We start from the raw sequence: 27,528 nt of genomic DNA on the forward strand, positions 1-27,528 counted from the left end.
TTATCTTATGTACTTCTAAAAGATTATCTCACATCTGCTCATCCGAATCATTAATATAAATGACAAATAACAGTGGACCCAGCACTGATCCCTGAGGCACACCACTGGTCACAGGGCTCCAGTTTGAAAAACAACCCTCTACAACCACCCCCTGTCTTCTGTCATCATCTAATTTTGTATCTATTTACCTACCCCACCCTGGATCCTGTGATGCAACGACCTGCCATGCGGTACCTTGTCAAAGGCCTTGCTAAAGTCCATGTAGACAACATCACTGCACTGCCCTCATCTACCTTCTTTGTTACCCCTTCAATAAGCTTGTTACCCCTTCAAATTTGTGAGACATGATTTTCCACTCTCAAAGCCGTGCTCACTGTCCCTAGTCAGTTTTTGGCTCTCTAATTGCCTGTAGATCCTGTCTCTCAAAATACCTTCTAACAACTTACCCACCACAGATGTGAGGCTCACCGGCCTGTAGTTCCCAGGCTTTTCCCTGCAGCCCTTTTTAAACAAAGACACAACATTTGCCACTCTCCAATCTTCAGGCACCTCACCTATGACTATCGATGATTCAAGTATCTCTGCTAGGGGACCCGCAATTTCCTCCCTAGTCTCCCACAATGTCCTGGGATACACTTCATCAGGTCCCGGGGATTCATCTACCTTGATGCGCTTTATGACTTCCAGCACCTCCTTCTCTGTTACATGTACATTCCTCAAGACATCTCTATTTATTTCCCCAAGTTCTCTAACATCCATGCTTTTCTCAACAGTAAATACTGATGAGAAATATTCATTTAGGATCTCACCCATCTCTTGTGGATCTGCACATAGATGACCTTGTTGATCCTTAAGAGGCCCTACTCTCTCCCTAGTTACTCTTTTGGCCTTTATGTATTTGTAGAAGCTCTTTGGCTTCTCCTTTGCCTTATCTGCCAAAACAATCTCGTGTCCCCTTTTTGCCCTCCTGATTTCTCTCTTAATTCTACTCCTACATCCCCTATACTCTTCAAGGGATTCACTTGATCCCAATTTAGAATTTTAACTTTTGGGCCAGACCTTTCATTCTACATAGCTGTCTTAAAACTAATAGAATTATGGTCACTGGTCCCAAAGTATCCCTCACTAACACTTCTGTCACCTTCCTTATTTCACAACAGGAGGTCAAGTTTTGCCCCCTCTCTAGTTGGGTCACCCAAATACTGAATGAGAAATTTCTCCTGAATACACTCAACAAATTTCTCTCCATCCAACCCTCTAACACAATGGCTGTCCCAGTCAATGTTGTGGAAGTTAAAATCCCCTACTATTACCACCCTACTTTTCTTGGAGCTTTCTGTAATCTCCTTACATATTTGCTCCTCAATTTCCTGCTGACTATTTGGGGGCCTATAGTACAACCCTATCAAAGTGATTTCCCCCTTCTTATTTCTCAGTTCTACCTATATAGACTCAGTGGGCAAACCTTCGGATATATCCCCTCTGAGTACTGCCGAGATGTTTTCCTTAATCAAAAGTGCAACTCCTCCACCTCTCTTACCTCCTTTTGTATCTTTCCTATAGCATCTATGACTCACCTGATGAAGGTGCAGTGCTCCGAAAGCTTGTGATAACAAATAAGCCTGTTGGACTTTAACCTGGTGTTGTACCATATAGGAGCAGAATTTGGCCATTCGGCCCTTCGCAGTCTGCTCTGCCATTCAATCATGGCTCATATGATTCTCATCCCCATTCTCCAATCTATTGATCGAGAACCTATCTATCTCTGTCTTAAAGACACTCTAAATGACCTGGCCGCCATGGCCCTCTGTGGAGGTCATGATGTGGAGATGCCGGCGTTGGACTGGGGTAAACACAGTAAGGAGTCTAACAACACCAGGTTAAAGTCCAACAGGTTTATTTGGTAGCAAATGCCACTAGCTTTCAGAGCACTGCTTGAAGGGGCAGTGCTCCGAAAGCTAGTGGCATTTGCTACCAAATAAACCTGTTGGACTTTAACCTGGTGTTGTTAGACTTCCCTTTGTGGAGGCACAGCATTAAATTTCAGATACTTTGGAAAGTAACAAAATTAAATCCTATGAGATAATTGTAAATACTCGTGCCCCGCCCCCACCTCCTCGGCTCTCCGCCCCTTCAACCTGCCCTCTCCCTCTCGCCCCGCCCCTCCTGGCTTGGGTGTCCAGCCCCTCTCGCCCTGCCCTCTCCCCTCCCCCTTTTGCTCCGCCCCCTCCATGACACCCCACCCTTCTCCCTCTCCCCTCTTGCTCCGCCCCCTCCATGACGCCCCGCCCTCCCCCGCCTCGAGCGCCCCCCTTCGGCCGCCTCTCTCAGCACTCGGCGGCGGCGCCTGACACATCCCACATCCCACTGTGACGTCAGTGCGGCCGAAGCGAGCCGCCGCCATATTTGCTGGAAAGTGAATCCAGTGAGGGGGGGATTCCGGGCTCCTCCAGCCGGACCTTTCACCCCTGTACGGCCGGCACCGAGCGACAACAACCGCTCCCCTCCCCTTCCCCCCCCAATCCACCCACCCGCTTAAATTTATGAAGCCTCACTGCTGACAAGACAACAAGCACCAGCGGCTGCCCACCCCTCCTCCTCCTGGGAGCCATGTCGACTCTCACCCAGAGGAGCTCCGGCCTCGTCCAGAGGAAAACCGAAGCTTCGAGGAACGCAGACAAAATCCCCGACGACGACGACGAGGAGCGGAGGGCCGAGCAGGAGCAGGAGGACGAGAAAGGCGACTCGAAAGAAACTCGCCTGACCCTGATGGAGGAGGTGCTGCTGTTGGGCCTGAAGGACCGGGAGGTCTGATTTGTTTTATTCCGTTTCCATGAGATGAAACAAAAAAAAAATTGATTTATTTCTGCCGAGTATTTAGAAAACACACGGTGTGATTGGTGTGAAAATATAGGCCTCCAGGATTGTAGCAGTCAACCTAACCTGGACGGAAGGACTTCAGGGGGGGATGGGGTGGAGGCAGGTTTTTTTTTGGAGATGATTGACATTGCCATGAACCAACAGTGAAGGGAATGGCTGTTGAATTAGAGGGGGTGGGTGGCATTGCCCCAATGTGAGTGAAGGGAGGGGGGGGTGGCTGCTTCCGCACAGCAAGTGTGGTTGTTGGTAAAAGTACACAATACCCCCCCAGTGAGTGAACACCAGCTCAGTTCCTGTAGCATGTTGATTCAGGGCCAGGTATTGCAATAATAATCACCGTACAGCAAATTATACTTACGGTGGCTTCTTAAATGGACAGGCCATGCCATTTTTTTATCGAACTGAACAGGAGATTTAAAAAAAAAACACTGGGCATCTGAAATTACAACTAATTCCTTACCACTGCTCATAACACGAGACCATAAACAGTTTCTATTTATAAAAGTCCCAAGGGGCTTTCACAGCAACTTCTGCAAAACAAAATTTGACACCCAGGTACCTGAGGAAATCACTGGAGCTGATGGCTAAAAGCCACGTCAAATATGTAGGTTTTAAGGAGGAAGTTAAAGGAAGAGAAGCTTTGGCCATTGATGGTTGAAGGAATGGTCACTATCGGTGGAGCAATTTTAAAACTAGATGCTTGAGAGGCCCAAATTGGAAGAGCGCAGAATGCACAAAAGGTTGCGGGCCAGAGGGAATGACAGATGGATATGGATGTGGCAACTGAGGGACAGATTTGAAAGCCAGGGCGTGTATTTTAAAATCAAATTGTTGCATCAACAGGGAGCCAGTATAGATTAACAGGCATAGCGATGATGGGTGAATGGGATATTCATGAGCTAGTATAAGGGTGGCAGAGTTTAGGATGATCTCAAGTTTACAGAAATTAAAATGCAAAGGGCTGGCCAAGAGTGTACTGAAGTTGTCACGGTTAGAGGTAATAAAGCCATGGATGAGGGTTTCAGTGGCGGGTGAGGCAAGTGTGAGGTTGGGCATTGAGATGCAGATGGAAATAAGGGGTCTTGATGCACTATGTGGCCAAAGCTCAACTAAGGGTCACATAAGATGCTGGAGCTGGAAACAATGCAGTTTGACCTTAGACAAAGGCCTAGAGTAAGGAACATAGTTTGTGGTGGGAATCAAAGACAATGGTTTTGATTTTCCTTCAACTAAATTTTGGGACACTTAGCTCATCTAGTCCTGGCTGTCGGACAAGAGTCTGACAATGGAGAAATAGTGAGGAATAGAGAGAGATGATGAGGCACAGCTGTGTGTCATCAATATACAAGTGGAAACTGATGCGTTCTTGGTTGATGTTGTCATGGGCAGTATTGTAGATGAAAATGGTGACCAAGGTTAGATCCTTGGGACACCAGAGATAATGGTGTGGAGCAGGAAGACAAGCCATTACTGGTGAGTCTTTGGATTTGATTGGATAGATATGAATGGAACCAGTTGGATGCATTCTTATCAAACTAGATGTTGGAGAGTTGTTGGAAATGGATGATGTAGTCGCCTGTGTCAAAGGCAGCAGACAGGATCTGGAGGGATAGTTTACCATAGTCACAACATTTGTGATTTTTGATAGGAGTTACTTCAATACTGTGACAGAGGCAGGAATCTGATTGGGAAGATTTAAATGTTAAGCTCCCAGAAGGATTGGCATGGAGTTGGTAGAGGCCATGCATAATTTTATCTCTGAATGTTAGTCTTTGGAACTCAGAGAGTTGTAGGGGGTGAGGTTACTGTATATTTTGTTAAGGCAGAGTAGGTGAATTGATGACTAATCAGAGATCCAAAGTGTTCAAAGGGGGAGGCATGATAGTGGAGTTGAGGCCACCATTACATCAGACATGGTCTTATTGAATGACAAGGCAGGCTCAAGGGGCTAAAGAGCCATCTGTCCCTAATATGTATGTTCGTATGTGAACATAGCTAACAACAAAGAATCTTTTCATGACATGTTAGACTGTTATTTTTGTAGATTGATGGACATGCTGTATACTTTCAGTATAGTAATTTTTTAAAGAAATGTTTGAGGTTTGGTATCAAGGAAAGCGAGCATAGTAATTACTACAATATACATTTAGTGTAGCAACCTGACTGCTGAAATTTTGGAATGTCTGTAGAACTTGCTGTTACAAAATGAATGTAACACACTCAGCCTCGATACAGGAGTCAGTCTCGTTTAAAAATACTTCAGAATCTGCATTTCTAAACATGACTAAATGGCTTGTCTTAATTTTAAAAAATGCTTGTAACAGCTGTTGACTGTTAACTGTTCAATGAAAGTTTGTATTTTTAAGTAAAATGCTCCAGAAATTAGGCCAGGGTGTTTAATAACTGACTTTTCAGAGTAGTCCTAATCTAACTTGTCAAATTTTCCAAGCACAGTGTAAAAATGAGCTTATTGATTTTCCATCATTTAAATTGTGTTTTGTCCATTGACTTTGTGGTTTCAGTAGCTCAATAAAGGACATGCCCAAAGCAAAGTTTGCTTATAAAAATGTTGATTTTATGGTATTTACCTTTTTCTTCATTTATTGAGTATCTTTCTTGTGCAACTTGTGTAAACAAAGTTAGAAAACACCATTTACACCACAACTTTTTTGCTCTGAGGGCAAACTATTATAGGTTTGAAGTTGCATTTGAACTTTTAAAGTAGGAATTTAACTTTTAACTGGTTCAGGAAAAGTTTTTCATGTTGTAGCAATGATTCTTGGTTTGTGGATTTGATCAAGTTCATCTTTAGATTTTAACAGTCACTGTACTTCAAAGTAATCAATTGGATGTAAAAGGCATTGGAATTATTGAGGATGTGATGTGCTATATATAAATAAAGATTTGTTCATTAATAGGCTTGTCCATGCAAAAGTTTTAAACTTGTAGTTGAGATTAAATTGGTCAATTACAATCTAACATTTGTAATTAATTTCAAATTTACCATTAACATAAATTTAAAAAATATCCAGTCTAAAAACAATTAGTGAAATTAAAATTGTAATAACTTTGATTTGAATAAAATGGAAATAGTTCTATGATGGTAGAATAATAATAATGCTGAATAAAACCTGAGCCTATTTAGTCTGGGTTTGGATATTTGAGATAGGGTCAATGTAAATGACTCACCTTCGCTTTGACAACACCAACAAACTGAGTTCCATCATTGGAAGGACCAGGGCAACAAGTGCACAGGAATAACATCATCTCTGGGTTCCCCTCCAATTCGGTAAAAATCCAGGAATATTTTGTCCACGAATACTGTGGGAGTAGCTTTGCTACTCTTGAGTTCAGCAGCTAGGGGAGCAAGCTTACTCCCACCATCTCGAGGACAACTAAGAATGGACAGTAAATCTGGTCTTGCTAATAATGCCCGCATCCCAAAAATAAATTAAAAACGTGGCAATTGTGTCCCTGAAAAGTAAAATCAAAAATTGCCACTGTATTGTTACAGTGGTCCTATCATGTATTTGTGGTTGCGATGAATCATTTTACAGAATTCACATTTTCTCTTTCACTACTTTTGTCACTCCAGCTAACGTTCTTGTTCCTGTGTTAAAACCGTTTTGATTCTTTGTCTTTTTGTGGTCAATGGCCACTCTTTTATTTTGTTCAAATGACAAATTTTCATACGTAAATATAGGACAAGTGTCAGAATATTTTAACTGTTAGGTATTGAAGTTCAGCCTGATCCTGTCCTGATATGACACATCATCCAATTATGTATTTCCAGGAGGGGTCACTGGCAGTTGATCAGGTTTGGGTCTAAGTGGGGGAGGGGAGAATTAGGCTGATTTTCTTCTCTTTAGTCTAGATCTTCTGTTTCTTATGGATCAGCTAACCTATAAATAAAGGCAAAATACTATGGATGCTGTAAATCTGAAGTAAAATTAAAAATGCTGGATAAACTCAGCAGGTTTGGCAGCATTTGTGTAGAGAAACGGAGTTAATAATTCAGGTCTAAATGACAAAGAACAAAGAAAGTTACAGCACAGCAACAGGCCCTTTGGCCCTCCAAACCTGCACCGACCATGCTTCTGGGGACCATATCCCTCTATTCTCATCCTATTCATGTATTTGTCAAGATGCCCCTTAAAAGTCACTATTATATCTGCTTCCACTAGCTCCCTCGGCAGCGTGTTCCAGGCACCCACCACCCTCTGCATTAAAAAAAAACTTGCCTTGTACATCTCCTTTAAACCTTGCCCCTCACACCTTAAACCTATGCCCCTAGCAATTGACTCTTCTGACTATCCACTCTGTTCATGCCCCTCATAATCTTGTAGATTTCTATCAGGTCGCCCCTCAATCACAGTCGTTCCAGTGAGAACAAACCAAGTTTCTCCAACCTCTCCTCATAGTAATGCTTTCTATACCAGGCAAATCCTAGTAAATCTTTTCTGTACCTCTCCGAAGCCTCCACATCCTTCTGGTAGTGTGGCAACCAGAATTGAAACTATATTCCAAGTGTGGCCTAACTAAGGTTCTATAAGGCTGCAACATGACTTGCCAATTTTTAAACTCAGTACCTTGGCTGATGAGGGCAAGCATGCCATATGCCTTCTTGACTACTTTCTCCACTTGCGTTGCCACTTTCAGTGACCTGTGTACCTGTACGCCCAGATCCCTCTGCCTATCAATACTCTTAAGCGTCCTGCCATTTACTGTATATTTCCTATCTGTATTACCTCACATTTGTCTGGATTAAATTCCATCTGCCATCTCTTCGCCCAAGCTTCCAACCTATCTGTATCCTCTGACGGTCGTCATCGCTGTCTGCAATTCCACCAACTTTTGTGTCGTCCACAAACTTACTAATCAAGCCAATTACATTTTCTTCCAAAACATTTTTATATATAACAAACAGCAAATGTCCCAGCACAGCTCCCTGAGGAATGCTACTAGTCACAGCCCCTTATTCAGAAACGCACCCTTCCACTGCTACCCTCTGTCTTCTATGACCGATCCAGTTCTGTATCCATTCTGTAAGCTCACATCTGATCCTGTGTGATTTCATCTTCTGTACCAGTCTGCCATGAGGGACCTTGTCAAAGGCCTTACTGAAGCCATGTAGACAACATCCACTGCCCTATCTTCATCAATCACCTTCGTCACTTCCTCAAAAAACTTGATCAAGTTAGTGTGACACGACCTCCCCTTCACAAAACTATGTTGCCTCTTGCTAATACGTCCACTTATTTCCAAATGGGAGTAAATCCTATCTCGAAGAATCCTCTCCAATAATTTCCTTACCACTGATGTAAGGCTCACTGGCCTGTAATTACCTGGATTATTCTTGCTACCCTCCTTAAAGGAACAACATTGGCTATTCTCCAATCCTCTCAGACCTCCCCTGTAGCCAGTGAGAATACAAAGATTTCTCTTAAGGCCCCAGCAATTTCCTCCCTTGCCTCTCTCAGTATTCTGGGGTATATCCCATCAGACTCTGGGGACTTGTCTACCTTAATGTTTTTCAAGAGTCCCAATACCTCCTTTTTGATCTCAACGTGACCCAAACTATCTGCACACCCTTCCCCAGACTCATCATCCACCAAGTCCTTCTCTTTGAATACTGACACAAAGTACTCATTTAATACCTCGCCCATTTCCTCTGGCTCCACGCATAGATTCCCTTCCCTGTCCTTGAGTGGGCCAACCCTCTCCCTGGCTACTCTCTTGCTCTTTATACATGTATAAAAAGCCTTGGTATTTTCCTTAATCCTACTAGCCAATGACTTTTTGTGACCCCTTTAGCCCTCCTTACTCCTTGCTTAAGTTTCTTTCTACTTTCCTTGTATTCCACACTTGCTTTGTGTGTTCCCAGCTTCCTAGCCTTGACAAATGCTTCCTTTTTCTTTTTGAACTAGGCTCACAATATCTCTCATTATCCGAGATTCCCGACACTTGCCAAACTTACCCTTCATTCTTACAGGAACATGCCAGTCCTGAATTCCTATCAACTTACACTTGAAAGTCTCCCACATGCCAGATGTTGATTTGCCCTCAAACATCTGCCCCCAATCTGAATTCTTCAGTTCCTGCCTAATATTGTTGTAATTAGCCTTCCCCCAATTTAGCACCTTCACCTGAGGACTACATTTATCTTTATCCATCAGTACCTTTAAAGCTTACTGAATTGTGGTCACTGTTCTCAAACTGCTCCCCTGCTGAAACATCGACCACCTGGCCGGGCTCATTCCCCAACACCAGGTCCAATACGGCCTCTTCCCCAGTTGGATTATCTACAATCAAGAAGCCCTCCTGGATGCTCCTTACAAACTCTGCCCCATCCATGCCCCTAGCACTAAGTGAGTCCCAGTCAATATAGGGGAAGCAATCCTTTTACTTTTACACCTTGGAGTGAGAAAAAATGTTGAGTATGTGGTTGCTGGTAGGCCTAACCAGGGTGTGGAGAAGACATAATTGGTAATAATATTACAATTTTAGTACCCAGGATTTCTGCAAAATATACAAACAATTCAACTTAAAACATGGTCTTTCTTTGGTGCTGAAAGAAGCTAGTAAATAGACAACTGGTAGTAGTGCAGAACAGTTACAAAGAATATGCTGAGGCATTGGGATTATATTATCTGTAGGGTAAGTCAATGCAAAGCCATGAAGCTGAGCCAAACATGTTGCCATCTCGTCTAACAGCTACACGTAATAAGTGCTTCCATGGAAACTGCTCCATGATCAGCCTTGGAATATTAAATACAAAAAAACTCTCAAGATCTTGTTCAATCTTTCTTTTATGTATACTTTCCTTGTGTAGTGATGGTGTTCCTTGCAATACTGATTTGAAAAAATTGGTGGGAAGAACAATGCAAAAGCAAAATATTACAGATATTGGAAATTTTTGAAATGAAAACAAAATCCTGGAGATACCACAGGCCTGGCGTCATCCACAGGGAAAGAAACAGAGTTCATGGCCTGGATTTCCGTGCAGTTGGGCCAGTGGTTAGGGAGAAAACACCCTGATCTGTCTGGCTCCATTGTGGATGTAGATATTTCATATCCCCACAATTTTTGTGGTGTTGGAACAACTTCTGGACAACTTGTGGTTTGTGGCCTTTGAGGAGTTGCGATTCTGGAATCCTTTCGAAAGATAAGTTTTCCTGTGCCGTCCATATCCCTTCCGTGCACATAGTTTGTGCTATTTAGAGAACCAAGAGACCATATAACAACACTTGGAAAAACATAATTTCTGACCACCTCTCTGTTGATACAGTTCCCAGATGGCCTTGTCATAAATGCATAGAATCATAGAAACCCTACAGTGCAGAAGGAGGCCATTCGGCCCATCGAGTCTGCACCGACCACAATCCCACCCAGGCCCTACCCCCACATATTTTACCCACTAATCCCTCTAACCTACGCATCCCAGGACTCTAAGGGGCAATTTTTTTTTTAAACCTGGCCAATTAACCTAACCCGCACATCTTTGGACTGTGGGAGGAAACCGGAGCACCCGGAGGAAACCCACGCAGACACGAGGAGAATGTGCAAACTCCACACAGGCAGTGACCCAAGCCGGGAATCGAACCCGGGACCCTGGAGCTGTGAAACAGCAGTGCTAACCACTGTGCTACCGTGCCACCCTAATGGCTGAGCCCCAATAATGGCTGAGCCCCAATAAATTCAAAAGGATTAGCTCAGCAGAGGTTCTGTTTTGACAGGTGAAAGTGGAGTGTTTGCTTTGATTGACATCTTTGATGTTATAAGTTATTCTTGGTTCCATTTTGTAAATTCCCGTACGTCTATTTGGATAAGGCTAAGAGATGTGAAGTGAGGGACATGTTATTCATGTTATGAATGGCCCTGCCTGATTGATGTGCGAACAGTTTCTTTCCAAGCAGTTTTCTGAAAGGATATTTTTTCCTCAACATTTCAAGACTTGCCGTTATTACTATATGGCTCAATTGGGTGGGTGAGTGGGCATAGATGGCGCATAGGGAGAGTGTGTGAGGGCTGTGAACTGGAGGGCTGAATACTTTTTAAACCAACTGGAACATAGTATCAGAGATTTTTTAAAATTTAATTTGCGGGATGTGGGCGTTGCTAGCAAGACAAGCATTTATTGCCCATGGTTGCCCTTCAGAAAGTGAACAGCTGCAGTCCCTGAAGTGTAGATACACCCAGTGTGCTGTTAGGGAGGGAGAATTTTGACCCAGCAACAGTGAAGAAACGGTGATATATTTCCAAGCCTGGATGGTGGAGTGACTTGTAGGGGAATTTCCAGATGGTGGTGTACCCAAGTATCTGCTGCTCTTGTCCTTCTAGATGGTCGTGGTTGAGAGTATGGAAGGTGCTGCGATGATTTCCTGCAGTGCATCTTGTGATGGTACACATGGCTGTTCGTCAGTGGAGGGATTAAATGTTTGTGAAAGGGGTAGCGATCAAGCAGACTGCTTTGTTGTGGATAGTGTCAAGCTTCTAGTGTTGTTGGAGCTGCACTCATCCAAGTAAGTGAAGTGTATTCCATTACACTTCTGACTTGTGCCTTGTAGATGGTGGACAGGCTTTGTGGGGTCAGGAGGTGAGAATTCTTAGCCTTTGACCTGCTTTGATAGCCACAATATTTATATGGCTAGTTCAGTTTCTGGTCAATGGTAACCCCCAGAATGTTGATAGTGGGGGTTCAGCGATGGTAATACCAGTGAATGTTAAGGGGTGATGGTTATATCTTCTCTTGTTCGAGATGGTCATTGCCTGGCACTTGCCACTTTGTCAGCCCAAGTCTGGATATTAATCTAGGTCTTGTTGCATTTGGAAATGAACCTCTTCAGTATTTGATGAGTTGCAAATGGTGATGAACATTGCGCAGTCATCTGCAAACACCCCCACTTCTGAAAGGAAAGTCATTGCTGAAGCAGCTGAATTAGGCCTAGGCATCCTGCAGCAAAATAAAGTTTATTTATTAGTCACAAGTAAGGCTTACATTAACACTGCAACGATGTTACTGTGAAATTCCCCTAGTTATCACAGTCCGGCGCCAGTTCGGGTCAATGCACCTAACCAGCATGTCTTTCAGAATGTGGGAGGAAACCGGAGCACCCGGAGGAAACCCACGCAGACACGGGGAGAAGGTGCAAACTCCACACAGACAGTGACCCAAACTGGGAATTGAATCCAGATTGCTGGCACTGTGAAGCAGCAGTGCTGCTTCACATTAGTCACATGAGCAGCCTGGGAATGGAGGGATACAAACGATTGGTCGAGTTGGACCAAGGAGCGGCACAGGCTTGGAGGGCCGAAGGGCCTGTTTCCTGTGCTGTACTGTTCTTTGTTCTTTGCTAACTGCTGTGCTGGAGCTGAGATCATTGATCTCCAACCACTACAGTCATCTTCCTTTGTGCCAGGTATGACTCCAACCAGTGGAGAATTCATCCCTGATTTCCATTGACACGTTTTGCTTGGGCTCCTTGATGCCATATTTGGTCAATTGCTGCTTGATGTCAAGAGCTGCCTCTCTTACCTCACCACTGAAGTTCAGCTCTTTTGTCCATGTTTGAACCAAGGAGAATGAGGTAGTCCTTCTAAATAGTCGTGCCTCACCACTTGCCCACCCTCGAGCTGCTTTAGGGTTGTTGGGACTGTCTTGGTCACACCTTCGCTTCCCGGAGCAAAAATTGTGTCATTTTGTGTTGTTAGGAAATAACCTTGTTTGCAAAAATCTAGCCCAACATTTCAGATTTTGAAACATTATTGATCTGGAATGTTAACTCTGATTTTCCACCCACAGATGTTTCCAGACATGCTAAGAATTTGCAGCATCTTCTGTTTTTATTAGTGGAAAACAATATGTTGGGATTGCACGTTAATCTTACATGGTGAATTCCTGATTTTAATCAAACCGTCTAGTGTAATATAAGAAACAGATGGGGGCGAAAGCCAAGGTCATGAGGATTACTAATGCATCTTGCCAGACCAGTTACTGTATACTGTTTGCCTTGAAACAAATTCTGCCTTTGCTCTTAGTCTGAGAGTTCCCAAAAGGAAGACCATTTTAAAAAGTCTGTTGTTTTGTTGGTTAAAGAAAGCTGGTTATTAGACATCAAATAGTCTACTATGAAGGCAATCAAATTTTGCTTTATATTGCTGTCCTGCTGAAACATTATGCTGAATAGACAGTGCAGTTTTAGAAAGGGGAGCAGTATTTGGAATATGCATTTTGTATCATGAGTATAAAAAGGGTAGAATTTAAGATTTGAGTGTAACCGGGAAATTGTGCCTATATTCACTTGTGCTGGTTAGATTACAATTCAAGTTTCTGATGATAATTTGTGTAATTGAATAAAATCTTCTATGAATCTGTGTATTTGGGTATCTTAAGAGAACTTAATTGTTTTTTTCTTTGAATTGGGAAAGTATTGATATAGTTCAAGAGCGGAGGTGGTCCAGTTTTATTTAATGCAGCTGAAAATGGATGCATTACACAGCTCTTCCAGTAAGTGTCTGGTCCTTCCAACTGTAACTAAGCTGATATTAAAGTTACTTTCTACAAAAACACACCGTTGAAACTGTTTACCAATTTCATTGGTGCGCATTAGTCATTTTCCTAATAAATATGTATCTGCTAGGGCTTGTGCAACACAAGTTGAAGAACCTTACCTAATCAGTAAACTCTCGCAATGTCAATGTGGATGCTGATCTAGCAAACTGATCCATAAATCCATTTGGTGTTTCCAATTTCTTTATCTTATGTGCTGATTCTGCCCAGATTGCATGATATTACTGGGTGTGAACAAGTGGATACTCTACCCCACAGTTGTTCAGAGACTAAATATTTTGAAGAAGGCAGTGAATGTAGCAATAGGAATATTTTTCATTACAAACTTATCGCCCTGTTATTGCTTAGCTAAAGGATATGCTGTTATTTTATTTGACATATGCTGTAGGCCAATAATCAGTAGAATTCATTTCCAAGCATGGACAAAAAAAATGGCATCTTTCTGTAACTGATTTTGCTTTCTCATACTCCAATTCATTTTGTGCCACATTTTTTTCTTCCACCCTTTTCTAGACTTGCTTTTTGACTGTGTACTTTTCTGATTTGGGCCTTCAGAGTGTAATCTCGAGCATCAGCCAAGTACATTAAATTAGCCATAGTCATGGAGTCATAGACTTAGAGTTTTACAGCACAGAAAGAGGGCCCTTCAGCCCATTGTGTCTGCGCTGGCCATCAAGCACCTATCTATTCTAATCCCATTTGTCAGCACTTGATCCATAGCCTTGTATGCTATGGTGTTTCAAGTGCTCATCTAAATGCTTAAATATTATGAGGGTTCCTGCCTCTGCCACTCTTTAAGGCATTGAGTTCCAGATTCCTACGACCCTCTAGATGAAAACGGTTTTCCTCAACTCCCCTCTAAACCTCCTGCCCTTTACTTTTAATCTATGTCCCCTGGTTATTGACCCCTCTATTAAGGGGGAAAGTTCTTCCTATCTATGTCCTTCTAATTTTCTACACCCCAATCAGGGTCTCTCCCTCAGCTTTCTCTCCTCTAAGGAAAACAGCCCCAGCCTAACCAGTCTCCCTTCATAGCTGAAGCATTTCAGCCCAGGCAACATCCTAGTGAATCTGCAATCACATCCTTCCTATGGTATGGCGATCAGATCTGCACATAGTATTCTAGCTGTGGCCTCATGAGTGTTTTATACAGCTTCATCATAACCTCCCTGCTCTTATATTCTATGCCTTGGCTAATAAAGGCATATATCCCTTTTTTTATTATTATTTATTAGTCACAAGTAGATTTACATTAACACTGCAATGAAGTTACTGTGAAAATCCCCTAGTCGCCACAGTCTGGCATCTGTTCGGGATGTGGAGATGCTGGCGTTGGACTGGGGTAAGCATAGTAAGAAGTCTCACAACACCAGGTTAAAGTTCAACAGATTTATTTGGCAGCACTAGCTTTCGGAGTCTCAGTCTTTCCCGAGACTCTGAAAGCTAGTGCTGCCAAATAAACCTGTTGGACTTTAACCTGGTGTGTGACACTTACCTGTCCGGGTGCACTGAGGGAGAATTTACATGGCCAATTCACCTAATCAGCACGTCTTTCAGACTGTGGGAGGAAACTGGAGCACCTGGAGGAAACCCAGCAGACACGGAGCAAACGTGCAAACTCCACACAGACAGTGACCCGAGCTGGGAATCGAACCCGGGTCCCTGGTGCTGTGAGGCAGCAGTGCTTGCCACTGTGCCATTTACACTGTGCCATTTGCTGCCTTAACCACTTTATCTACCTATCCTGCTGCCTTCAATGATCTTTGCACTCCAAGATTGCTCTGGTCCTCTGTACTTCCTAGGGTCCTACCATTCATTGTGTATTCCCTTGCATTGTTAGTCCTCCCAAATTGCATCATCTCACACCTTTCAGAGTTAATTTCCATTTGCCACCGTGCTGCCCATTTGACTAGCCCGTCTATATCTTCCTGTCATTTAAGGCTTTCCTCCTTGCTATTTACCACACTACTAATTTTCATGTTATCTGTGAAGTTACTGATCATATCTCTCTCATTCGTGTCTAGATCATTAATATACACCACTAACAGCAAGGGGCCCAGCACCAATCCCTGCAGTACACCACTGGACACAGGTCTCCAGTCACAAAACAACTTTCGATCATCACCTTCTGCCTCCTGCCTCTAAGCCAATTTTGGATCTAATTTGTCAAATTGCCCTGGATCCCCTGGGCTATTACCACCTTGATCAGTCTCCCATGCGGCACCTTATCAGATGCCTCACTGAAGTCCATGTAGACAACATTAACTGCATTGCCTTCTTCTGCACCCCTAGTCATCTCTTCAAAAAAATTCAGTCAATTTTGTTAGACATGATCTTCCCTGACAAAACTACGCTAGAATCAAACCCGGGACCTGATGCTGTGAGGCAGCAGTGCTGCCCATAATACTTCTAACATCAATACTTCTAACACTAATTTTAATACCACTTCAAAAAACAATTTTATATTGGGTCATGTCGGTCAGCTCGGGAACGTACTACTGAGTTACCACCAACACATCTCCTGTTCCACCAGAGGCCCAAACATCCTCGACCACTGCTACACAAATATCAAACATGCCTACAGCTCTATTGTCCGTCCACACTTTGGCAAATCAGACCACAAGGCTGTACTCCTGCTCCCAGCTTACTAACAAAAACTGAAGCGGGAGAATCCATCTAAAAAAGTTGTGCAATGTTGGTCTGAGGAATCGGATAATCTCCTATGGGGCTGCTTGGAATCAGTCAACTGGTCAGTATTTAAAAACTCTGCAACCAGCCTGAACGAGTATGCCGCTACAGTAACAGACTTCATTAGTAAGTGTGTAGAAGACTGTGTGCCAACGAAGCAAATCTGTGTGTTCTCCAACCAGAAACCATGGGTGAATAGGGATATTCACTGCTTGCTGAAGTCCAGGTCTGAGGCGTTCAAGTCAGGCGACCCTGACCTATACAAGAAAGCCAGATACGATCTAAGGAGATCCATCAAAGATGTCAAAAGACAGTACTGGAACAAGCTAGAGTCCCAGGCTAGCCACACAGACCCCCGCCGACTGTGGCAAGATCTGCAAGACATAGGCTACAATATGAAGGCATGTAAAATCGCCGGCTCCAACGCAACCCTCCCTGATGAGCTCAATGCATTCTATGCCCATTTTGAGCAAGAGGTCAGTGAGAGCATGCCTTTCACCCTGGAAGCCCTGGATGAACCTGTATCTGGGGTCACCATTGCAGATGTCAGTGTAGCTTTCTCGAAGGTCAACCCATGGAAAGCGACTGGCCCAGATGGGGTACCCGGACGAGCACTCAGATCCTGCAGATCAGCTGCCGGGGATATTCGCAGACATCTTCAACCTCTCTTGACGACAATCTGAGGTCTCTATCTGCTTCAAGAAGACGACCATCATCCCGGTACCTAAATGACTATCGTCCGGTGGCTCCGATATCCATCATTATGAAGTACTTCGAAAGGCTAGTCATGACATGAATCAATTCCAGCCTCCCAGACTACCTGGATCCACTACAGTTTGCCTACCGCCACAACAGGTCCACAGCAGACGCCATCTCCTTGGCCCTGCATTCAAGCCTGGAACACCTAGATAACAAAGTCACCTATGTCAGACTCCTATTTATTGACTACAGCTCAGCCTTCAACACCATTATTCATATGAAACTCATCTCCAAACTTGTGGCCTGGGCCTCGCTCCTCCTTCTGCGACTGGATTCTGAACTTCCTAACCCACAGTCTGCAATCAGTAAGACTAGGCAACAACGCCGCCTCCATGATCATCCTCAACACCGGTGCCCCACAAGGCTGTGTTCTCAGCCCCCTACTATGCTCCTTATGCACCCATGACTGTGGCTAAATTCCCCACCAATTCGATTTTCAAGTTTGCTGACGACACCACCGTAGTGGGACAGATCTCAAACAATGATGAGACAGAATAAAGGTATGAGATAGAGAATCTGGTGAGCTGGTGCAGCAACAATAATCTCTCCCTCAATGTCAACAAAACGAAGGAGATTGTCATTGACTTCAGGAAGCGTAGAGGAGAACATGCCCCTGTCTACATCAATGGGAATGAAGTAGAAAGGTTCGAGAGCTTCAAGGTTTTAGGTGTCCAGATCACCAACAACCTGTCCTGGTCCCCCATGCCGACACTATAGTTAAGAAAGCCCACCAATGTCTCTACTTTCTCAGAAGACTAAGAAAATTTGGCATGTCAGCTACGACTCTCCAACTTTTACAGATGCACCATAGAAAGCATTCTTTCTAGTTGTATCACAGCTTGGTATGGCTCCTGCTCTGCCCAAGACCGCAAGAAACTACAAAAGGTTGTGAATGTAGCCCAGTCCATCACGCAAACCAACCTCCCATCCATTGACTCTGTCTACACTTCCCACTGCCTCAGCAAAGCAGCCAGCATAATTAAGGACCCATCGCACCCTGGACATTCTCTCTTCCACCTTCTGCCGTTGGGAAAAAGATACAAAAGTCTGAGGACATGTACCAACTGATTCAGGAACAGCTTCTTCCCTGCTGCCATCAGACTTTTGAATGGACCTACCTTGCATTAAGTTGATCTTTCTCTGCACCCTAGCTATGACTTTAACACTATATTCTGCACTCTCTCGTTCCCTTCTCTATGAACGGTATGCTCCGTCTGTATAGCGCGCAAGAAACAATACTTTTCACTGTATGTTAATACATGTGACAATAAATCAAATCAAACTCTTCCAGCTCCTACTTGAGTACTTACAGCAAATCTGCACTCCTTGCGTGGCGTGCATCTGCAATTTGTTGCAGACATTTGATGATTCTCTGTCAAAATAAGTACTTTGTAAATCTAACATGCTTGCTTAACTTTATGTGCGTGTCTATTTAACTCGAATCATCTATCCATGTGGACTTAGCCTAATCCTTTGTTCTTTTCAAGATCTCAGTCAAAACTTCCTTTTGGAAATTTTTCTCACATATAAAGCTGTAGCTCTCTTACTTTTGCGGTTCACAACGACCTTGTAAATGGTTTCATCTGAACCTTTTCTGGGGCTTCTACAGCAGCCACCATGAGAAGGGACCAAAACTGCACACATTGCTCTTTGATAGTCTTGCACAACCGCCAATAATAATTAACTTTTGTCCATGAATACATGCTAAACACAAACTCAGCCGCTAATCTTACAGAAGGCTGCTTTTTATTAGGTAACTTTGTTTGCGCTACCTCGTTAAAGGCCTTTGGCAAATTAAGATACTGACCAGTTAATAGACTTGGCTACCAAAATCTGTCAACCTGATAAATTCTAGCAGATTAGTGAGAGAGCAGTACTGTAAAATTCTGTATTAACCCATTCTCTATAACTGTACAATGTATTTCTAATGATCCACTTTAGCAACTTTGCCTGTAACTGAAGTTAAAGAAATGTGCCAATGATTTCCTAGTTCTGGCAATTCTCATATAGACAATTCATGGACCTAACATCAGTCAGTGGGAATAATCCTAGACTCCTTGTATATTCTGAGAGGCAACCAACAGCAATTTGCTTGTAAAGGATCAAGTTGAAACCTAGGCTTCACAGGGAAAGATGGATGACTTCAAATAAATACCTTTAAAGAAGGTATTAAAACAAGGATAATTTACTGGGTAAATTTAGTTATGTTGCAAAATGGGTAATTGTTTAATTTGTTTCTAATCTTTTTTTGAGCCCCAAAAAAGTTTGTCGCTGAGGGGTAAAAAAGATGGACAATTTTTAAAGTGTTTAATTTGTTAGTTTACCTCATTTGTGATTAGTCTCGTGACTGGTCATTCAGTGTACCTGTTTTTATAATTCCTTCATTTATCATTCACAGTTTTCTCAATTTTGTTTTGTGACTTATCTAATCAGTTTTGATTTGGTTTAAGGCAATCAATGAAGGGTGACAGAGAAAGTATTATCAGTGTTTATTGTATGCATGGTTTTTAATATGCTAACCGCAGATAAATAATTTATACGTTAAATATCCTGTCGTGCATTGTGGTCACTTAAGATCTGGGTTTGACCATAATCATTCAGTATTGATTTTACAATCTCGTCCTCTTTAGAAGGCTCATATTGAGGCTTGAAGCAGATTGTGACCACGTTCTTTTGATAGGCTTGACAAAATCCAAATGCTATTTGACATTTTTAATATGGGGTTGGGGTCGTGGGTGGATATGGGACAAAAAAAAGACATTGTAGCTTGGTTAATTGAACACAATGAGTGGCACAATTTATTTGAATACGCAGTAGCTGTGCATGGTTAATTCAGTGCAAAGCCAATTGTAGCTGCTTGCCAAGTGCTAACGTGAGATTTGTGCAAAACTGATTTTTAAATAATCCGTCAATAGATACAATGCTACATTATTTAGTATGTCAGTAATATGCTGTGTGAAAAAGTAATTTCACCCTGGAATTTAAGAGAAATATCATTCCAAATAATAGTTCTGATTTTTTGGATGTTGGGATTCATATAGAAAGTGTTTATGGTAGCCTTTTGATGGCTAGCTCAGTGGTAAGGTTATTGTGAAATCATAGCTATCTCTACCTCATAAAATGTTGTTTCACCAAAGAAGTCCAAGGCTAGTCGTGTTAAGCCAATAATTTTACAAAATTATCACGGATTCTGTAATTTAAACAACCTAAATATAGGACTTAAATTGAGTACTCATTTGCATTTGTGTGAGCAAATGTGCTTTCTTGATCTTATGAAGTCCAGGAAACCCATCATTTGGAGATGCTATTTTAATTTTGTGTCCCTGTATTTTTGTGCTTAGTATGTGAAGGATTTTCGTACTAAGCGATAGAATACTTTCCATTTTGGAAAGAGTATCAAATTTAAGCACTCTTCAGTTCAAGTATAACAGAATTGAGTGCAGTGTGAAAAACTGATGCTATAAGGATAGATTGAAAAGGCTGGGACTCTTCTCTAGAAAAGGGAAGAAAGGAAAGACAGATAATCTGACAGCCTTTAAGATTATGAAAATGCTTGATATGATATGACAGTTACCATGTAGAAGAACAGGGCAGCAGATACCTGGGAATACTACCACCTGGAAGTTCCCGTTCAAGTTTCTCACCATCCTGACTTGGAAATATGTCGCCGTTCCTTCACTGTCGCTATACCAAATTCCTGGAACTCCTTCCCTAACAACTCCGTGGGTGTACCTACATCTCAGGGACTGCAGTGGTTCAAGAATGCAGCTCACTACAACCTTCTCAAAGGGATGGGCAATAAATGCTGGCCTAGCCAGTGATACCTACATCTCATCAATTAATTTTTAAAAAGGATATTTTTGCTTGTTGGGTTGTGGGAAGGCATATGTATGAAATAGTGACTGATAAATCAAATAGACAATTTAGGAGAAGCACCTTTATCCAAAAAATGGTTAGAATGTGGAACTTGCTACCAAAAGTTGTATTTGAGGCCACCAGCATAGATGTGAGAGGTCTTGTGTTGTTGTGGTAGTGTCCCTAACTCCCCAGGCCAGAATCTGTTGTTAAAGTCCCATTTCAGGGCTTAATGATCATGGAAGGTGAATTCATAATGTGGCCAAACAGGTTGATCAACCTGCTTATGTCCTTCCAATATTCCTGATGGCAGGTAGTAAGAGGGGGAGTTCTCCTGGTCAGCCATATTGCAAAAAGCAACAGCAAACCACTGCAGTACTTTGCCAAGCATAATCATGGATCATTCCAATGGAAATCTGTGGTTGGCAATGTGCCCTTAAGGCATGGTACCTGAAAGAGGAACAACATGGATGCGTTTAAGATAAAGCAGATAACACATGATTGAAAAAGGTATGGAAGGATATATGATGAGGTTAGATGAAAAGTGGTGGGAGGAGGCATGTGTGGTGGACATAAATAACTTCATGGACCAGTTGGGCTGTTTCTCTGTTGTATATACTATAAGAAAGTTCACAGTATGTCTGATAACATCTGTGGATGGAAGAAAGTACAGTTAAAGTTGATCTTTTGTTAGAATCAGATGATATGGATGAAGAGCTTATTGGGAGAAACAGCATCAGGGAAAGGAGTCAGGAGAAGGAAAATAGGTGGAAGATAGATAATTGACAAAACTGGTAATAGAAGGCAAAATCAAAGCATCATACAGCATAGTAGAAAACCATTCAACCCAATTCTGCAGTGTTTACCTACTTATTTGCCCACTGTCTCTTTGCCAATTATTTTAAATCTGTATCTGTCAGTGGAAATAGTTTTTCCCTATTTACTGTCAAAACTCTTCATATGTTTGAACACCTCTATTAAATATCCCTTTAATGTCTTCTGCCCTAAACAAAACCATTTAATTTATATATCCTCATGTTTCCATCCAAATATGCATCACTCATCCTTCTCTGGCAGCATCTGTAAGGAGAGAAAAGAGCTGATGTTTCGAGTCCAGATGACCCTTTTGATGCACTATCAATCAAGCAAAGACTAGTTTGTATGCAAGAACAAATAGGCTTTTATTAGCAAAAGACTTGGAGCACACCCATGCTGATGAACTGGTCCAGAGACTGAGGCAGGGGGTGGGGAGCAGTCACCTTTATACCTGGACCAGGGCGGGGAGGAGTCCCAGGCAGGGCCGGCAGGGGCATGTCCAGGCATGTCACACACACACACAGGCAATAAGCTAACAGTGGTTTACCACACCTTTGTCAAAGCTAAAAGGCATAAGAACTGAGAGATATTTATACTGTAGGGTGAGGGAATGAAAGATGAGTCATAGCCACAAAACAAAGGGGAAAGGCTATGAGGTGCTAATGGCAGTCCATGGAGAGAATAGAAGGTGTGAATGGCCAAATGGTAGAGAAGCTGAAATCAGAGGGTAAACTGTGACAGATGAAGATGTGGGGGGAGGTGGGAGAGAGGTAAAATTGAGAAAAAGGGGGAAAAGGGAAGCAAAGGTGGAGAAAAGGTAAGACATGGGATTAAAAAAAGGGTGGAAAGATATTTGTTCAGTTGATGTTTCATTTATAGCTGTTTCAATGAATATCAGTTATCTAATGGATGGGTAATCCGAAGTCAAAAAGATGCCAAAGTATTTGTTCTCATTTTTGATTTGTTAATTTAATGGTATGATCTTTGCCAGATTGACTGGAGATGTAGTGGGTGACCAGCTATTTTCAGTAATTTATTAGTGTTGTCTGAAAATTAGACATTTCGACCAGTTTGCACTAAAACTTGTTTACCCAGATGCTCTTACTCGTGAGACAAGAATCGATTCATGGTTAACCTAACTTTATTAACCAATCCTTATCATACAAACTCTATATGAAAACAACTCCCAATTCCCACAATAACTTAATGCTTTCTGCTATCTGTCTGAGATTCCTGATACTACCCGTGTCGATGAACTTGACTGAGCTGCCGGGTCCAATTCGCTGAGCTCTCTCATGTCTTGACTCAGGATCTTCTTCACGAAGGTTGGTCTCGCACGTCCTCATCCGTCTTTGCTGTAGATTGAGTCTTCATAGATGGTTGAGTTGAGGCTTTGCTGGAGGTGGCCTCTCGGTGTCTTTTCTTATGCCCCTCTCGTGCCCTTCTGGAAGGTTCTCTGGCTTCCAGCTAATGAGATTACCGGGCGGGAGTTGCAGCACCCAATGGGATTGCTGATTCCATATATGGAAGATTCCAGGGCCCCTGAGGTGTCTACCCTCAAGTGCACATTGCCCCTTTCCATCAGGGAATTCGGACAGGCCAAGTCTAAATGCAAACACAGGTCAGAGGTGAGCTGGCTGCAGAGGCTGTTGAGTGCCGTTGAATTTAGATTGTCCAATTTTGTGTTGAACCTAGTTGCTCAAGCCATTGGCCACTTGGCCACATTAGGACAATACAAGAATACGAAATTTCAAAGGGAACAACAATTTATACTGTGTAAGAAAAGGGGTGCTGCTCGGTTGGCAAGTTACTCTAGTTGGTCAATGATGCCATGGCAAATGGTATGCTTGCTAGAGGCTACATATATTCATATACAGGGACCAAAAGTCCAAAGATGTGAAGGTTGGGTGGATTGGCCATGCTAAATTGCCCCTTAGTGTTCCAAGATGTATAGGTTAGATGGATTAGCCAGGAGGACAAATTTCTGAAATTGACAAACACATGGGAGATCATGTTTTTTGATTCTTTCATGGGTAGTGCATGCCACTGGCTTGGGCAATATTTATTGCCCATTCCTATTTGCACTTGAGAAGGTGGTGGTGAGCTGCCTTCCTGCAGCAAGTTTTCCATTTAGATAAGATAGTTTAGGCTACAAGACATCCAGAAGATGTGATACTGATGCCTTTGTGTTAACTGCAGTTGAATGACTTCAGATGATTCAGCAAACATCTTCATCATGTCAAATGTTGGCTTTTCATTCAACATTGATAAATGATTGTGAGATTATGAGCAATGCAAATATCTATTTGCTGTTTGTTTCTGTATAGCCTTTGAGGGTTAAAGAATTAGTACCAGTTCTTGGTTGATTAAATTGATAAATTTGATTGACAGTGATAAAACTACAAAGGGCCGTGAATGAAGCCCAGTCCATCACACAAACCAGCCTCCCATCCATTGACATTATCTACACTTCCAGCTGCCTCGGAAAACCAGCCAGCATAATCGAGGAGGAAAATTATACAAAAATCTGAGGACACGTACCAACCGACTCAAGAACAACTTATCTGCTGCCATCTGACTTTTGAATGGACCTACCTCGCATTAAGTTGATCTTGCTCTACACTCTAGCTATGACTGTACTCTGCACTCTCTCCTTTCCTTCTCTATGTAACTGTATGCTTTGTCTGTATAGCGCAAGAAACAATACTTTTCACTGTATACCAATACATGTGACAAATCAAATCAGTTGTAGCTGAGATCTTTGCATAGATAATAAGGTTATTGATTGATTACAGTCCTCTTTGATAGACTGTGTTAGGAATGCTGACAGGAAAAAATATTAAAGAATCCATTTTATGTTCAAAACCTCATTTATAATCCAAATTTTGAAGAATCTGATTAAGTCGTCAATGTCTGTAGGAGGTCAACAAATCGGCTCCAATCTCTAAAGTTGTACTCATTGTCGCCATACATTGTTGTCAATAGCCTTGGGTGGTTCTAACCTTGGAGAAGATATATCTGTTTGGTGTCAACAGTTTAGAAATTGCTGTGGCAGACTAGTGAATGGTACAGTTTGTTAGTTAGATTGCCTTTTTTCTTTAATCTCCATATTATTTTGTCAGCAAGTTGCTAAAAGTGGAAGGTGAAAGTAGCGCACGCCCTTCGCAGGGCATCTGGAATCTAAGGGCACAGAGAAAGCAATGTTGTATCTCTTTAACCAACTGGATTGAAGGATTACGAAATTAATAGCATACGGACTGAACATCAAAGTGTAAAATTATCAATGTCAACTAAGGTGCATTTTAAATCACAGACAACAGCTAAAACCTGAGGGAGTGAGACTGCACATTTGCAATCTTTAATTTTCAGTACTCGGGACATCGAATGGAAGTTTAGCACTTTTAAAAGGCTGCTTGGGTTTGAAATTACTTGACTTAACCTCTGTCAAGTTCAGTTCGTATCTACCGTGCTAGTACAGGAATTTCATGCCTTTAATACATCTGAAAGACAAACCACAAGCACAATGCTGTTTTTGTGAAGCTAACAACAAACAATAGCATTGATTTTAAACTGTTTAGGAGTATGGTAAGACTGTGTCCATGTTACTGGACTGGTAGACATGAGTTTAAATCCCACCATGGCAGCTGGGGAATTTAAATTCAATTGATCAAATAAAATTTGGAATTAAAAATCATCAGTGATGTTGACCTAGAAATCACTGGGTTATTGTAAACATCCCTCTGGTTCACTAATATCCTTTAGGGAAGCTAATTTGACATCCTTACCTGGTCTGGCCTATATGTGACTCCAGACCCACAGCACTTAATTGCTCTCTGAAATGGCTAGTAAGCCACTCAGTTGTGCTCAAGAAGGCGACTTACGACCTCCTCCTCAAGGCCAGTTGGGATGGGCAATAAATGCTGATATTAGCAGCAATTTTTGCATCCCAGGAATGAATGAAAACAAAGGAAGTTAAAGATGATCCAGGAGTTAAGTCGCTCTGTGACTGAATTTGTAACCCGAGGTCCCCTGAAGCCTCTGCATTATTTTGTGTCACCATATTGTAGAAACATAGAAAATAGGAGCAGGAGAAGGCCATTCGGCCCTTCAAGCCTGCTCTGCCGTTCTTATGATCATGGCTGATCATCCAACTCAATAGCCTATTCGCCTACCACCCCCACCCACCCCCCCCCCTCCATATTCTTTGATGCCTTTCATTCCGAGAGCTATATCTAACTCTTCCTTGAAAACATACAATGTTTTGGCCTCAACTGCTTTCTGTGGTAGCGAATTCCATAGGCATACCACGGGGTGGCATGATGGCACAGTGGTTAGCATTGCTGCCTCCCAGTGCCAGGGACCTAGATTCGATTCCCGGCTTGGGTCACTGTCTGTGTGAAGTCTGCACGTTCTCCCTGTGGGTTTCCTCTGGATGCTCTTGTTTCCTCCCACAGTCTGAAAGATGTGCTGGTTAGGTGCATTGGCCATGCTGAATTCTCCTCAGTGTACCTGAACAGGCGTCGGAGTGTGGCGACTAGGGGATTTTCTCAATAACTTTATTGCAATGTTAATGTAAACCTACATGTGACACTAATAAATAAACTTCTAAAACAATCTGGGTGAAGAAATTTCTCCTTTTCTCAATCCTAAAAGGTTTACCCCTGTATCCTGAGACTATGACCTCTGGTTCTGGACACCGCCACCATCGGGAACATCCTTTCTGCAATCTACCCTGTCTAATCATAGAACCATAGAAATCCTACAATGCAGAAGGAAGTCATTTGGCCCATCGAGTCTGCACTGACAACCATCCCATCGAGGCACTGTCCCCGTAACCCCACATATTTACCCCACTAATATCTCTAACCTACACATTCCAAGACACTAAGGGGCAATTTAGCACGGCCAATGCTCCTAACCCGCACATCTAGTCTTGTTAGAATTTTATAGGTTTCAATGAGATTCCCCCCTCATTCTTATAAACTCCAGCAAATATAATCCTCACTGACTTAATCTCTCCTGATATGTCAGTCCTACCATCCCAGGAATCAGCCTGGTAAACCTTCACTGCACTCCCTCCAACGCAAGAAAATCCTTCGTCGGATTAGGAGATAAGGAAACCAAAAGATACAAAAATGGGCAAGTTAGATGGATTGGCCATGCTGGGGATCGGGCCTGGGTGGGATGGTTGTTGGTGCAGACTCAATGGGCCAAATGGCCTCTTTCTGCACTGTCGGGATTCTATGATCCTATGAACTGCACACAGTATTCCAGATGTGGCCTTACCAAAGCCCTGCTCTTGTACTTGAATCTTCTCACTATGAAGGCCAACATACCATTTGCCTTCTTTACTGCCTGCTTCACCCGCATGTTTATCTTCATTGGCTCGTGTACAAGGACCCAGGTCTTGTTGCACATTCCCTTCCCTCAATTTATAAGCAGTCAGATAATCTGTCTTCCTGTTTTTGCTACCAAAGTGAATAACCTTACATTTATCCACATTATACTGCATCTGCCATGCATTTGCACACACATTCTGCTTGTCTGAATCACACTGAGGCATCTCTGCATCCTTCTCACAGCTCACCCTCCCACTCCGGTTTGTGTCATCTGCAAATTTGAAGATATTACATTTGGTTCCCTCATCTAAGTAAGTCATTAATATATATTGTGAATAACTGGAGTCCTTGCACTGGTCACTGTGGTACCCCACTAGTCACTGCCTGCTATTTGGAAAAAAGTCTGTTCATTCCGACCTTTTGTTTCTGTTTGCCAACCAACTTTCTATCCATCTCAGTACACTACCCCCAATCCCATGCATTTTAAATTTACATGCTAATCTCTTGTTTGGGATTTAGTCGAGAATCTTCTGAAAATCGAAATAAACTACATCCACTGGCTTCCTCTCATCAACTCTACTAGTTTCATCCTCGAAGATTTCTGGTAGATTTGTAAAGCAT

The 27,528-nt window shown here is 42.5% G+C and overlaps 1 protein-coding gene across 2 annotated transcripts in view; it reads left to right on the top strand.

Annotated features, from left to right (window-relative positions):
- Positions 1-2,377: 2,377 nt before the first annotated feature.
- Positions 2,378-27,528, top strand: part of LOC144499539 (Golgi phosphoprotein 3) — a 77,225-nt gene continuing 52,074 nt past the window's right edge. For both annotated transcript variants that reach the window (XM_078221639.1, XM_078221631.1), the window contains exon 1: positions 2,378-2,808. In XM_078221639.1, coding sequence (XP_078077765.1) covers positions 2,611-2,808 — 198 coding nt within the window. In that variant the 5' untranslated portion in view covers positions 2,378-2,610. The remainder of the gene's footprint in view (positions 2,809-27,528) is intronic.

This window comes from Mustelus asterias, chromosome 1, assembly GCF_964213995.1.
Source record: "Mustelus asterias chromosome 1, sMusAst1.hap1.1, whole genome shotgun sequence".
In the NCBI taxonomy this organism is placed as follows: Eukaryota; Metazoa; Chordata; class Chondrichthyes; order Carcharhiniformes; family Triakidae; genus Mustelus; species Mustelus asterias.